This window comes from Brassica oleracea, unplaced genomic scaffold (genome assembly GCF_000695525.1).
Source record: "Brassica oleracea var. oleracea cultivar TO1000 unplaced genomic scaffold, BOL UnpScaffold00958, whole genome shotgun sequence".
In the NCBI taxonomy this organism is placed as follows: domain Eukaryota; kingdom Viridiplantae; phylum Streptophyta; class Magnoliopsida; order Brassicales; family Brassicaceae; genus Brassica; species Brassica oleracea.
This window is the reverse complement of record NW_013617550.1, coordinates 10736-23584: the sequence shown is the minus strand read 5'-3', so window position 1 is coordinate 23584 and position 12849 is coordinate 10736. Positions and strand designations below refer to the sequence as shown.

The following is a 12849-nucleotide window of genomic DNA, read 5'->3' as shown; positions in this document are numbered from 1 at the left end:
CACTTAAATCCACACATAACTACACTACAGAATACCTTAAATCAATAGCATCAGTTGCAATCATATAAAACTTTTTTATTCAGTTAAATATCTCAACTACATGTATTCCATGTCGCTAATTTGTTAAACAAAAGTATGATATATCATTTGACTCAAAAATTGAGAGATATTAAATCTTTAATCAAAGATTTTTCCAAAAACATTTGTTTCAATTTTTCTTAACCTTACAAAACCTTTGATTTAATGTGAAATCTTATAGAAATCAGAACGCTTTTACGAATCATATGCTCATAATGAAAACTATTTTCAAAAAAAAACTCACTAATAGACCTACAATATTCAGACACATCAAATATTTACAAAATCAAAATTGATAAAAATACTTTAGAAAACTATATGTTACAAAAATTATATATATTATATTAACTTAAATTTTATTATTTAATATAAGTTTAAGAATATTATAAATCATATAACTTTATATTATTAAATTATCCAAAAATCTGTTAAACATATCTTAAATTTCACCAATTCAACAAACGTAACTCTTATAAAGCGCACACACAATATACTGTAAGAGAGTAGGCTTGGGCATTCGCGTTTTTGGATCAAGTACAGATCATTCTTTTCCGGTCCGTATTTTACGAGTCCATACATGTGGCCCTAACTAGGTATCTAATAATTTTTGGTTTGGATTCAGGTAGGTTCGTTTATTTCAGATCTGGATGGGTCCGGGTCTATAATTCATATACCTGTAATTTTTAGGTAAATAACGGATCGTTATTCGTTCAGGTATTGAGGACCCGAAAAAACTCGAAGTACCAGAAAAATCCCAGAAACACGAAAAATACTCAAAATCTCAAAACTACCTTAAAATATTCAAATATCCAAAAAATCCAAAAATTTAACATGACCAGAAAAACCAAAAATACTTAAAACTTTATCCACATACCAAAATATATTTTTAAAAATTTTGAAATTTTATTCAGAACTCAAAACCGAAAATCTGAACCCGTAACTTAAAAATATCCGTTATACCAAAAACATATTCATAATATCCAAAAATACCTAATAACAAAATATTTTGGGTACTTTGGTTACCCAATAAAGTCTTGGATAGGACCCGTACTCGAATAAAGCCCCACGGGTCCAAAGAAATACACTATAGATACTTTTTCCTTGACCCAGACCCAAACCAAACCTGATTTCGAGTTGGTTTCGGATAAAATACCTAGATTTAAGAGAGAATTACGTAATAATGTACATACAAAACCCAAATAAACTAATTGATAAATTATATATTTTTTTAAAAAAATTATCTTCTTCTATATAATACGAATTTGTAACATAATAATGGAAAACAATTCTAAAATACTAATTCATATAAAAATTATTTACAATTTAAAAGCGCGGGTCAAAATCTAGTAAACTTTAAAAAGGTCTATTTGAGAAAATTGCCCTATTAACTTTGCTTAATCGTTTTGTTGTGTGCAGGTGTTCTGTCCTGATGCGTTTTCTTTTTTTAAGTTCTCTGTTTTTTCTTTCTTGTTCGTTGTGTTACTGGAAGAACTCTTTAGAGAGAGTCTTTCTCTTGTCATAATGTCATGTGTATATAAACCGTGAATGTATATATGAGTTCATGAAACTTTATGCTAGACTTTTGTTTACATATCTTTCTCTATACGCCTGTAATTATCAACTACGTTCATACATATCATGTGTTATATCGGCCAAAAAGAAATGACTAAGCCCTCTGAAAAATAAGATACAAATTAGGGCCACCTACTAGAGTTTGAATTCAAAAAAATACTTTTAGTTGAAGATAAGATCGACTAATGCAAAGAAGCTATTTACTAATAAAAAAAAAAATTTATACTCAAGTCAAAAAATATTTATTATAGTTTTATTTTATTTCCCATTTCAATACGTTTACTTCATACATATGATTCTTCAGAGAAAATACACAAACAATTTTTCACAAATAATCACAATTTCACGAGAATATCTCGACTTAGTTAACCATTCTGCACTTCTTCCGAACTTCCCCGGCCCGACCGGTCAAAACCCCAATCCGACCCATCTTCACCATAGAGACACCAAAGTCCTTAAAGAAAGTAGATCCATAGCTTTTTGTTTGCTTGAGAACGTAAGACTTAGTTTCTTGGTTGTCCAAAAGAGCTGCGTCAGATTGGAAGAACCCTCTTCTTTGAGACACAAGCTTGAAGTAGCTTTTGTCGAATGTTTTGAAGCTTCCTGGATCCATTTCTAGAGCCGTCGTGGTATCGGTAGGCTTGCATCTTCCTCTGAGGTTGGCTGCGTATTCCGTGTCTAGGTTCGGGTCGCTGTCTCCTTTTCCGGTGAAATTGTAGAGTCGGTTTGTGATCAGAGGACAATGTCCGTTCCCAACCGTGTGTCCACCTATCAACATGTAAATACATACATATTCAGCATAATTTTTTTTTTGTTATGGAATATTTTTAACCGTAAGACTTAGTTTGGTTGTCTATCAGAACTATCAATTTTTAGTTCTAACAGAGTTGACCTGAACTGAACTTGGTAAATATTTTATACTGTAGCTAGTTTTTCCATTTTCAGGTCAACTCTATTATAACTTGGTTAATTGAACTTGCTAACACAATATTTTTCATGTTTGCTCAGAAAAATGGACTGTTAATTATATGATACGCTATTCTGACAATCTAACTTCTAATATATGTTATGAATTTATTGATTATATAACATACCTGAAAGCACAACGAGGTCTTTCTTGTCGAGGCCTTTGGAACGAAATTGGGTGATAAGGCTAGTGATATTATCAAATGGTGATGGTAAGTTCGCTCTGGCTTCATTGATGTTTGTAACCCGGCCGTCTCTTCTTCCCGTTTCAACTCCCCATGACGGTCCATTGAGCTGAAAATATATTAATGATTGGGATATCATATTAGAAATATTACTATATTACAATTTTTGGAGTATATTTATTTTGAGATCAGTCATAAATCTGCGACTAAATTTGTATCCAAACCTAATTTCTAGAGTTTAAAATCACCATGTGAACTTCGTAACAGACATATAGATTTCGTGACCCAACCAAAATAAAAAAAATATACTAGATAACTATATGTCACTTAATATTTAGATATAAATTGATACTAACCGCAACCACTGCGTCTCTAGCGAGAAGGGCCAATACATCAGAGCAAGAAACAACGCCTGGACACTCCTTTTCTACAGCTGCCTTGACATTATCTATGATCTCAAACCCTCGAAGGCTGAGATTAGGAGGCGCATTCTTTTCGTCCTTTTTGTTCTTTAGCTCTAGCAAGACCGACCCTTCGCATCCCTAAACATGGTTCATTCATTAGGTCGACAGAATACTAAAAATATGAATTGGAAATTAGGGTTGTCATCAAGAAAGAACATTACCCTAACGAAACAGTCGTGGAAGAACATTCTGAGCAAAGGAGCTCCAATTGTCCGATCCTTCTTTATCGCATCGAGGACAGACTTCTTGACAATACCCTCAGCTTTCGGGCATGTGTTGTCATAGAACCCGACTTTCAACCCTTGCGCATTGGTTTGAGCAAACAAAGAGAGCAAGAGCAGTAGTACTTGAAGAAAGATGAGACAAGAGATATTCATATGCAAAGCAGCCATATCGTTATAAGCGTTCTATTTTGACTATGGTGGTGTTGTTACTTATACTAACATGATCTTGTTTATACTGTCATGGGAGTTGTGAATATTGTAGTTTAAATTATCAATAGATGTTACAAAAGTACACTAGTTTTATGGGAACGTTTTGTAATTTTTATCAATTATTCTTTGTGGAATATCATTTGTATATGGATTTTGGGTTGCTTGATGTATATTTACTATTGCCAACTGAAAAAGGCGGCCAAATACAGTCTCAAACAAGAAAAAAAAACAGTATAAACATAATATAACTTTGGTAATTATAGGCAATCTCGTCAATTAGGTGTTTAAAATAAATATAAATTGTTTGATAGTTAATAAAAATAGTAATTTGTCAATATTAACTAACTTGAAATTGACAAGCAAACCACAAGTTGAAAAACTATATTATTATGTTTAGTAAACGCAACACGAGCCGTTCCGAATTATTTATTTACACGTATACAATGGCTGGTAGGTAGGAGAATTAAAAATGAAACAAATTTTGCTTGCGAAACTGAACTTCTAAACTGACAAAGTGACAATGATACGGTAGGAGAAAATAATACAGCTTAACAACAACATTTGATATAGTTAATTAATATTCTTTTGACAATATTTTACGAACGCTTTGGACTTTTGTTTAGTCACAGCAATTATTGTGTGTGTACTGGCTTGATATTAACATTTCAACGTCCATTGTCCATTGCCCATTGCCCATTGGAGTGGTCATATAGGGTTAACGAAACGGGCATGAATTGACCACTGGACTGGTCATGTAGAGGCCCATCTAAAAGAACGAAAAAAAAAACAAGTTGATGAGCACGTCTCCCCAAATCTATTTGTTGATGACATATCAATGGGAGGATACTATAAAAATACGTTTACAAGAAAATTTTTAGACGGTTTTCACAGCTCTGTGTGCGTCTTTCTTGTCCATTATGCGAATTGATTTGTTTAGTTTGCAGTTTACATAAATTAGTTTAGTGGTTTAAAGCAAGTTAGGCTATTCTTGTAATATTGTAATACATTTATCTCTATTTTTATCAGAAGATATTGCAGTTATTGAACTCCTTACATCTATATATTTGTTGAATTCAGACATGCTTAACTAGCATTAGTAACAAGTACGAACTACAAATACAAATTATAGACAGAAATTGGAGACATAAATATTTCTTACTATACTATGACAGAAGTGTGTCGCTGGTTACAAGAAACAAAAATTTAAATTCGAGACATCAGATTAAGAATAAAAATTTAAATAAAATAATTTTTTTTGTGGCACATATTTGATAGACATTTAGACTACAAACAGACTAAGACAAGCATTCACAATCAATGTCTATATTTTCAAGAACACCCGTCCCTCTCCTTGATAATTTTGCCTATATCATATCTATCAAAAATTTAAGGCGAAAAGATATAGGTGTAATTAAGATAATAAGATTCATAAGTCAATTTCTATTTGACCTGCCAAATTAGTCCTCAAATCTTGAGAGAAGCTAATCATGATTTATTAATTGATCGAACAAGATCCTTCTTCTATGTTCTGACCATTCACAGCTTGCCATGTCAGTATCCAAAAGTTTGGATAATTTTTATGTAATGCCTGAAGACCTAGATAGAACTAGCAGAAGTTTGAATAACTTTCCAGTGCCATGTGCCTTAGAACATGAGTAGTGTCTAGAGAAATGTCACAAAACATTATTAAACTTTAGCTAGTTTGTTTTTTTTCTTTTCACATTTCATAGCTTATAATCTTCATAATCAGGGCACATATATGTATGCATCACTAGTATCGTTCATACTAGAGATGCCCTGATTATGAAAATTATATTTTGCAATTTTCATAATGTTTTTCCTTTGTCTTGCAAAACTTGTTTGGATGATATAATATGTCTCAAAGCGCAAGTTATATTAACACTTGTTTTCAATTTGTTTTAATACATAATCTAAACTTTAATACAATGCTAATTTTATGAATGTTTCGTTTAAAATAGGCGACAAGCGAATTCACCATATGTTTATATGATACTAGGATCGGCCCGACCTACAGGCGGGAAGTTATTATAAAAATTATTTTACATAAATTCATATTAACTTATGAAACATTTAAAATTATTATGTATTGAAAATAATATTATAAACAAAAAATAATGGAAATAATTCTGAGATCATATTGTTATTGTTAATAAATATTTTTGATTTGAATTAAAATGACAACAACTTTCATTATTCTCTATCGTTAAATAATACAATATTATCAAAAATAATTAAGAAAATGTAATAATAGAAATATTCTTATTATTTCTATTTCAATTTGACATAGTAAAAATATAAAGTTTATACAAATAATACTATATTTATTTTAAGAAGCTTCAAAATTTTAAAAACATTAACATAACTTTTTTTTCTAAAGATCCTACAGTCCAGTAAATAAAGAGCCTTTGTATTGTTGTCAGTTTGTCACCATATAAATCCGGCTAATCTGTAATAAAACACACAAATCATTATACAAAAAAATAATGAAAATCAAATTCACGCTCCTTAGAAGTTTACTGAGTGTACTTGCCAACCAGCTTATATGCTGTTAAGATACTTTCTGAATAAGTCACTGAGAAGCCATATCTGCGAGAAGGTGAACTCGTACTGCTGCTGTATCTTTGGCTCCCACACATTTATAGTTACTTTAGTTCTATAGTATTTATTTTTCCCATTCCACATAAGATATAGCATTCTACAGTTCTAAAAACCAAAACAAATAACACATCTCAGATTAAGAAACACAAAAAAAACTTTTAACTCTTCTGATGACCACTTTAGTTCATGAGGACATGTTCCTCGGATTTAGGAAACGAAAAACTTTTATACTTTTTCATGCCATATTTTTTGTTTGAACTTTCTCTCAGGACAACATCTTCCTCTGTCATGGTTCCTTCAGCACATTTACCATATCGATGACATAACTGAAAGATATGTATGTCCTTCTATTTTTTTGACTTCGTAAACACACTTTGTTGTTATCAAAGAGTCCCTTATTAGGATACAATTTTTTTTGAGATTATACAACTTTCTTCGTAAAGACAAATTATTTCAATACTAAGATATGTTTTAAAAACAAAATATCTTAGAATCAATAAAAAGCATGTCAATTTCTCAGAAACTGAGCAACCTCACCTCTAAGGTGAAAGAACAACCCATAATTCAGATCAGCAAGTCGAACAGAGGAGTTAACTATTATAATGAGAAAATATCGAATGCTATTGGATTTGTGAGGATGATTTTCAAGAGATGAAGCTTTACCTTTTTATAGGTGGAGATTCATTGCTAGGAAAAAGGCATAAAGAGAGATACAATGAATGAGAAATCATGGAAGCATTTATGAAGGTTGTTATGTAACGCTTGGAAGGTTACAATAGAAGACGAAAATACGCAATTAAAGCTTGGCACAGAGGTTTTTCACGTCGATTTGATTCACTCAATTCATCATATCTCTTCCATAGCTGGTGTAGATCGAAGAGGACACGAGCCTTAATTTTTGGTCACGCCATCGGGGAAGACAATCTCTCTCCGTTGCGCCAATTAAATGTTTAGAAGCCCATTAACATGTGAACAAACGAAACATAACTCGATTAAATGAAACGCTGAGTTTTACTTATCTGAACACGTGTCAGCTCCAGAACGCATGACTTTCTGACGTGGCATCCTAGGTGGCAGCATAGGAGAGAAGCAAACATATTTATATATATATAGATTTTAAATCTAACACGTTTTTATATATGAGATTCTTAGAAATCATATATAAGTTATATATATATATTAAAGTTTCTTTTGTTTTGTTTTTGGTTAGTTTCAAAATAAAGAAACCCATGACATTTTTGATTCTGGAAGTTGTAGATATTTGGTAAGAGTCATGACTAGTGAGACGCAATATACTGTATACAGTGTTTACCTAACCTACCCGTAAAGATTCGGTATTAGTTAATAACATGTTTTGTAATCTGTTATGTTAAATTTGAAGCACAACAAACTTAAACAAACTGCTTAACTTGAAGCGGACCCAGGTGAGAAAAAGAGATATGATAGTGCTACACCTTCATTTTTTTAATAAAATCAACTTAAAATTTATTTATATACCCCTAATATATATAAGTTATAATATGTGTCTCATACTAAAGCTTTCGGTCTTCCAAAAAGACGTAGAGATTTTGAAATTGTTATCTCGTAACTGTAAAAAAGATTGATATACAAAATAGTGTCATGTGGGAGGAGGGGCGTGAAGGGTGGATATGCTCCTGATTAGAGGGGGAGAAACGAGTGTCATGTCATCACATGGGAGCTTAAAAGTTGTTTTGTTTACAACAAAACTAACTTCAAAATATTAAAACATAAATAGTCCCACCTTTGATAAAAAAGAAGAAGAAATAGTCCCACTTTTGTATGCTCATCAGCAAACATTTTTCTTTAATGTCCAATTCATCACACCATCTCCTTGTTTTCTAAATATGTATCATGCATCTACTCATCATCATCATCTTTCATTCATGTTAAATTAGATGGACTTCTAGTGTAAACCGACCGATGATAATTGGATTGGCTAATTTCTCTTATATATTACATAAGACTTTTTCTAACTTTTGATTTAAAATATTTTATATCATAATTTTTTTTATTATATACGGACTCTTGAGATGATAGGCATTTGAACATCAACCTCATAATATTAAGACAAAGATTAATAAATAAAATTTAGGTTTAGATAAATTATTGATCTGGTTAGACTTCATAAATCGAACTCTGATACCATGTTAATTAAATAAAATTTTAACTAAACTAATTTCTGATAAATAAATTGATTTATCTCTCTTATATTTTTTTTTTCTCGTCTAACCTTATTTCTCTTTTCAGAACTAGAGTTTACACCTCCATCAAAGAGGAATTTGAAAATATAAACAAACAGGGGTGGAGCCACCTTATGTACTATAATTTTGTAAGGTAAACCATTAAGAGTTTGGTAGACCAGATGGTAAAACCCTAGGGTGTGCACCCCCAATAATTTATGCTCGAATCCTTTTTATGTCTTATTTTCTTTTCTTATTAATAATGTACCCAGTAGATAAAATTCCTAGCTTTGCCTCTGGAAACAAAGCCTCTTTGGCCAATTTATCCGCAGCCGCATTACATTAGCAGGGTAATACTTAAAAGAGACAAAGTTAATAGAGTTGATCAACACGCCAAATGTCTTTTCTAACTTTCAATATTCGAGATTGTATCGCTAATAATTCATATTTTACATATCATCGTCGTCAGTTCGTCACCATGTGTTTTAGGAAAACTATCGGTCTTACGAAAAGTTCGGGGTAATTAGGTTCGGTGGGGTGATGTAATTTCATTAGAGATATAAATAAATAATCCTAAGCATACACTAGTTACCTACTGAGTATACCTGAGTCATACACACACGTGAAATAGATCTTGGACTAAGATTAGCCCCTCCCACTGATAAAAAAAAAGGTTAGCCCCCCCTCCCCTCCCCTCCCTAGTGGTTAGATACCGTACGTTCGTCTAAAACGACCTATGTAAGTGATCGTTTTTATTGAACAAAACCTAGGTTTACTCTCCGGAGGTGAATCTTTAAATTCACGGCACCTTCTATAACCAATCAAAATGTCACGTAAATTATTAAATAAAAAATATTATATTAAAAAGAAATTGCTGAAAAAAGAATAACGCCAATTTTAACGATGCTAACGCCGCTAGGTAAATTCTAAACCATAAATTTTAAATCTTAAATTTTATACCATAAATTCAAGACTCAAACTCTAGACCCTAAACCAAAATCTTATAAGCTAACCCAAATCCTAGACCCTAAATCCAAACCATATACCCTAAACCCAAATCGTAGACCCTAAATCCAAATCATATACTCTAAACTCAAATCTTAGATCCTAAACCCAAATCATATACTTTAAACCCAAATCCTAGGTCTTAAACCCAAACCGTAAACCCTAAAACCAAACCTTATAGCGTCTAGGATTAGGGTTTGGGTTTAGGGTTTAGGATTTACGGTTTGGGTTAAAGATTTACGGTTTGGGTTTATGGTCTAAGATTTGGATTTAAAGTATACGGTTTGGGTTTAAGATCTAGGATTTGAGTTTAGGATATATGCTTTGAATTTAGGATCTAGGCTGTAGGATTTAAGATTTAGGGTTTACCAAGCGGGCGTTATCGTCGCTAAAATTGACGTCATTCTTTTTTTCAGCTATTTTTTTTAATTTAATATTTTTATTTAACGATCTATGTGGCATTTTGATCGGTCAGAGAAAATGAGTTGAATTTCCTCTTAAAGGTGAACCTCGTTTTTATTATACCCATATCTATAACTGATACACAAGATCTTCTTGGTTTTCCGTATATGGATTGAACATGGAATTGATTCTCTCACCATGTCTTAAGAAAAAGGCTACTCACTCAGACCTTTTTTACATAACAAATTTTAGGGGTACCGACATTTATTTTTTATTTTATTAAAATAGTTTACCAAATATATATATTTTTTCTTTTTTGAAAAAGTTAGCAAATATATTTTACTTATATATTTTCAGTAATTAATAATTAATGATAATTATCTCTATTTGGTTTAATCTATTTTGCTTCATACTTGTGTCATGATATTTTATATTTTAAATTTACTTATTATTGTAATTTCTTTGTATTTGATGATATTGCTTTTTTTGTCTATATTTTTATCAAATATTTTATTGGTTAATATTATATTTTTTACATTTATATTAATTTATCACTTATAACTTTACATCTACATTATATATATATATATATTTCAGTTAACATATATATGATGACGATGTTCACAATCACTTATATAGTTTTATAATAATTTTTTTACTGTTATAGTTTTGCCTCCTCTCTAAAATATTAAAATTTGGATATATGTTTTATTGGTATAGTAATTATATTTTCAGAAACAGTTTATAGTAAAAATTTAATATGTTTGCCTTGAACCCCTGAAATGCTATTGTGTTTTCTCTTTGTGGCACTTAACACTAGTATAATATTATAAATTCAAGTGATGATATATAATGTTCTTTGTTTTATTGACTGAAATTATAAATCGATTCCACACTAAATATTTGTCTTTCTATACTTTCTAATTCCATTTGTTTTTCTATGCTTTATAACAGATTTCAGATGACAATTTACCAATTAGCTCTATATATAATGATCTCGTGTTAGTTATCACATATACACATCACAATCTAATAAATTGTAAATCACGTGACTGACTCCAATTCTAAACCACTGCTCTCTCTCTTATGCACTTGTCTTCGTCATACCAACGTCCCAATTTAAATTTATTGTATTACTCTCTATTCATCTCTCTCTCTCTCTCTCTCTCTGTACAAGTGGTCCTAGCCCTCTATATAACACCGTTTTTTCTCCTCCTTTCTTCTCCCTTTCTCTTAACAAACACAAACAATTATACTTCTTCTCTAACCCACAGCGATCAAGAAAAGAGAGTGTTCTAGGATTCACATATATTCCAAATCTCTGCAAAAAGTTTAAACGAAAATGTCGTCTAGCAGGAGGTCGAGACAAGCAAGCTCATCATCGAGGATTAGCGATGATCAGATCACTGATCTTATCTCAAAGCTCCGACAATCTATTCCAGAGATTCGCCAGAACCGTCGTTCCAGCACGGTAATTAAAACATTGTTAGAAGTTACTATATACTCTATCTTCTATACATGTACATATATAAGTTTCAATTTTATGATATGATATTTAATTTACTTAGGGTTACGTACTATGTTCAATAGACACTCACATTTACAACATGTTGGAACAGTTCCCTAGCTACAGTCATAATATAGTAATTCATGTGGGATATTGCATTTGAAGTCTCTAAAAGACTTTTGACCATTAACCAGACTTTGAGGAAAGGGGAACATATTTCCCCTAACTTCAGCATTAAGCTAATTCTAATTAATTGTACCTATATTTTTGATTATATGCATTGAATGTGAGACGACTATATCGGTTCACGGACTATCAATTCAATACATGTATGTACAGCCCCGACTTGTTCTTTTCGAATTATATATTTGGTTAACTTGGTTTCTATAAAAACAAGAAAAGGACGAACTTGAGAAAAATAAGAAAGAGGCCTGTTTCTATAAATGGAAGCATCTTTTTCGTTTAGTACATGTCAGGGCTAAACAATGTGTTAGTTTCTGTTTTAATTTTATAAGTTATGAGCATTCATCTTAAACTTATTTTTATGACAATGCATGATATTGTAGTATGCATAGCAATAATCATCTATATCATACTACATCATCAAGTCGTTCCAAAAAAAAATCATACTACATCATTAATTATGACACATCATTACTCCATGATAAGACTTGCTTTGAATATATAATCAGATTTCTGACTATAAAATGTACATTCTTTAAAATATACAGGTATCAGCATCGAAGGTGTTACAAGAGACTTGCAATTACATAAGAAACTTGAACAAAGAAGCCAATGATCTCAGTGATCGTCTGTCTCAGCTTCTGGAAACCATTGATCCTAATAGCCCACAAGCAGCCATTATTAGGAGCTTGATTAATGAATAACTACGACATACGCCTGATTAGTTGTGCTTTATATATCATTTTATAATCTCGTTGTGAGGGTTATCCATCGGGGTCTCTTCTTATTATATGTTTCTTATATTACAAGTCAACGTAGCCAGGGTTTATATTTGACCCTCTTTTGGTAATTAACATCACGCATGCAACTATTACGCTTTAATTATAATAAATCACATTTTAATTTATTAGTTTAATTTTATATTACAGCTTACTTCGTATAATTTGATATTACATGTATCATGTACGTGTGTTCGTTCGTATCACCTTGTTAGACAAATGAAATGGGAGATCGTCACTACCAAAAGATCAAACTAAACTTCAAAACATGCGTCGAATGATTCGAACCCTAAGTACCTTCATAACAAGACTCTTACAGAGAAATCTGAACCATTAAACCACTATAAATTCGTTAATATATATATACACAGTATTTTCGACTTACAACGTAAATAACAACATGAACAGAAAACAATGCCGAATGGCAGTTTTGTCGGTCAAAAAGTTATCAGAT

General features: G+C 31.4%; 3 protein-coding genes across 3 annotated transcripts in view; 2 read left to right on the top strand and 1 right to left on the bottom strand.

The window, feature by feature from the left end:
• The window catches only part of LOC106320563, a 4176-nt gene extending 2509 nt beyond the window's left edge, over positions 1–1667 (top strand). The window contains exon 2 of the mRNA XM_013758946.1: positions 1495–1667. The gene's annotated coding sequence lies outside the window, so the exon portion shown is untranslated. The remainder of the gene's footprint in view (positions 1–1494) is intronic.
• A 219-nt stretch (positions 1668–1886) lies between these two features.
• On the bottom strand, positions 1887–3787 carry LOC106320564 (peroxidase 56). The gene is made up of 4 exons (XM_013758947.1): positions 3427–3787; positions 3158–3343; positions 2745–2910; positions 1887–2418 (listed from the first exon to the last, which is right to left on the bottom strand). Exons 1-4 carry the CDS (start codon positions 3655–3657, stop codon positions 2012–2014), a joined length of 990 nt encoding a protein of 329 aa, XP_013614401.1. The 5' UTR covers positions 3658–3787; the 3' UTR covers positions 1887–2011.
• Positions 3788–11137: 7350 nt separating this feature from the next.
• On the top strand, positions 11138–12523 carry LOC106320561 (transcription factor PRE2-like). Its single transcript, XM_013758945.1, has 2 exons — positions 11138–11397; positions 12165–12523. The coding sequence occupies exons 1-2, from the start codon at positions 11269–11271 to the stop codon at positions 12318–12320; spliced, it is 285 nt and encodes a 94-aa protein (XP_013614399.1). The 5' UTR covers positions 11138–11268; the 3' UTR covers positions 12321–12523.
• The last annotated feature ends 326 nt before the right edge of the window (positions 12524–12849 follow it).

Excerpts from the sequence above, each read along its gene's own strand:
- LOC106320564 (XM_013758947.1), bottom strand. The coding sequence starts at position 3,657 with ATGGCTGCTTTGCATATGAATATCTCTTGTCTCATCTTTCTTCAAGTA. Across the intron at positions 2,911-3,157 it reads CTAGAGACGCAGTGGTTGCG|CTCAATGGACCGTCATGGGG; the intron begins GTTAGTATCAAT and ends ATATATTTTCAG. Across the intron at positions 2,419-2,744 it reads AGACCTCGTTGTGCTTTCAG|GTGGACACACGGTTGGGAAC; the intron begins GTATGTTATATA and ends ACATGTTGATAG.
- LOC106320561 (XM_013758945.1), top strand. The coding sequence starts at position 11,269 with ATGTCGTCTAGCAGGAGGTCGAGACAAGCAAGCTCATCATCGAGGATT. Across the intron at positions 11,398-12,164 it reads AGAACCGTCGTTCCAGCACG|GTATCAGCATCGAAGGTGTT; the intron begins GTAATTAAAACA and ends TAAAATATACAG.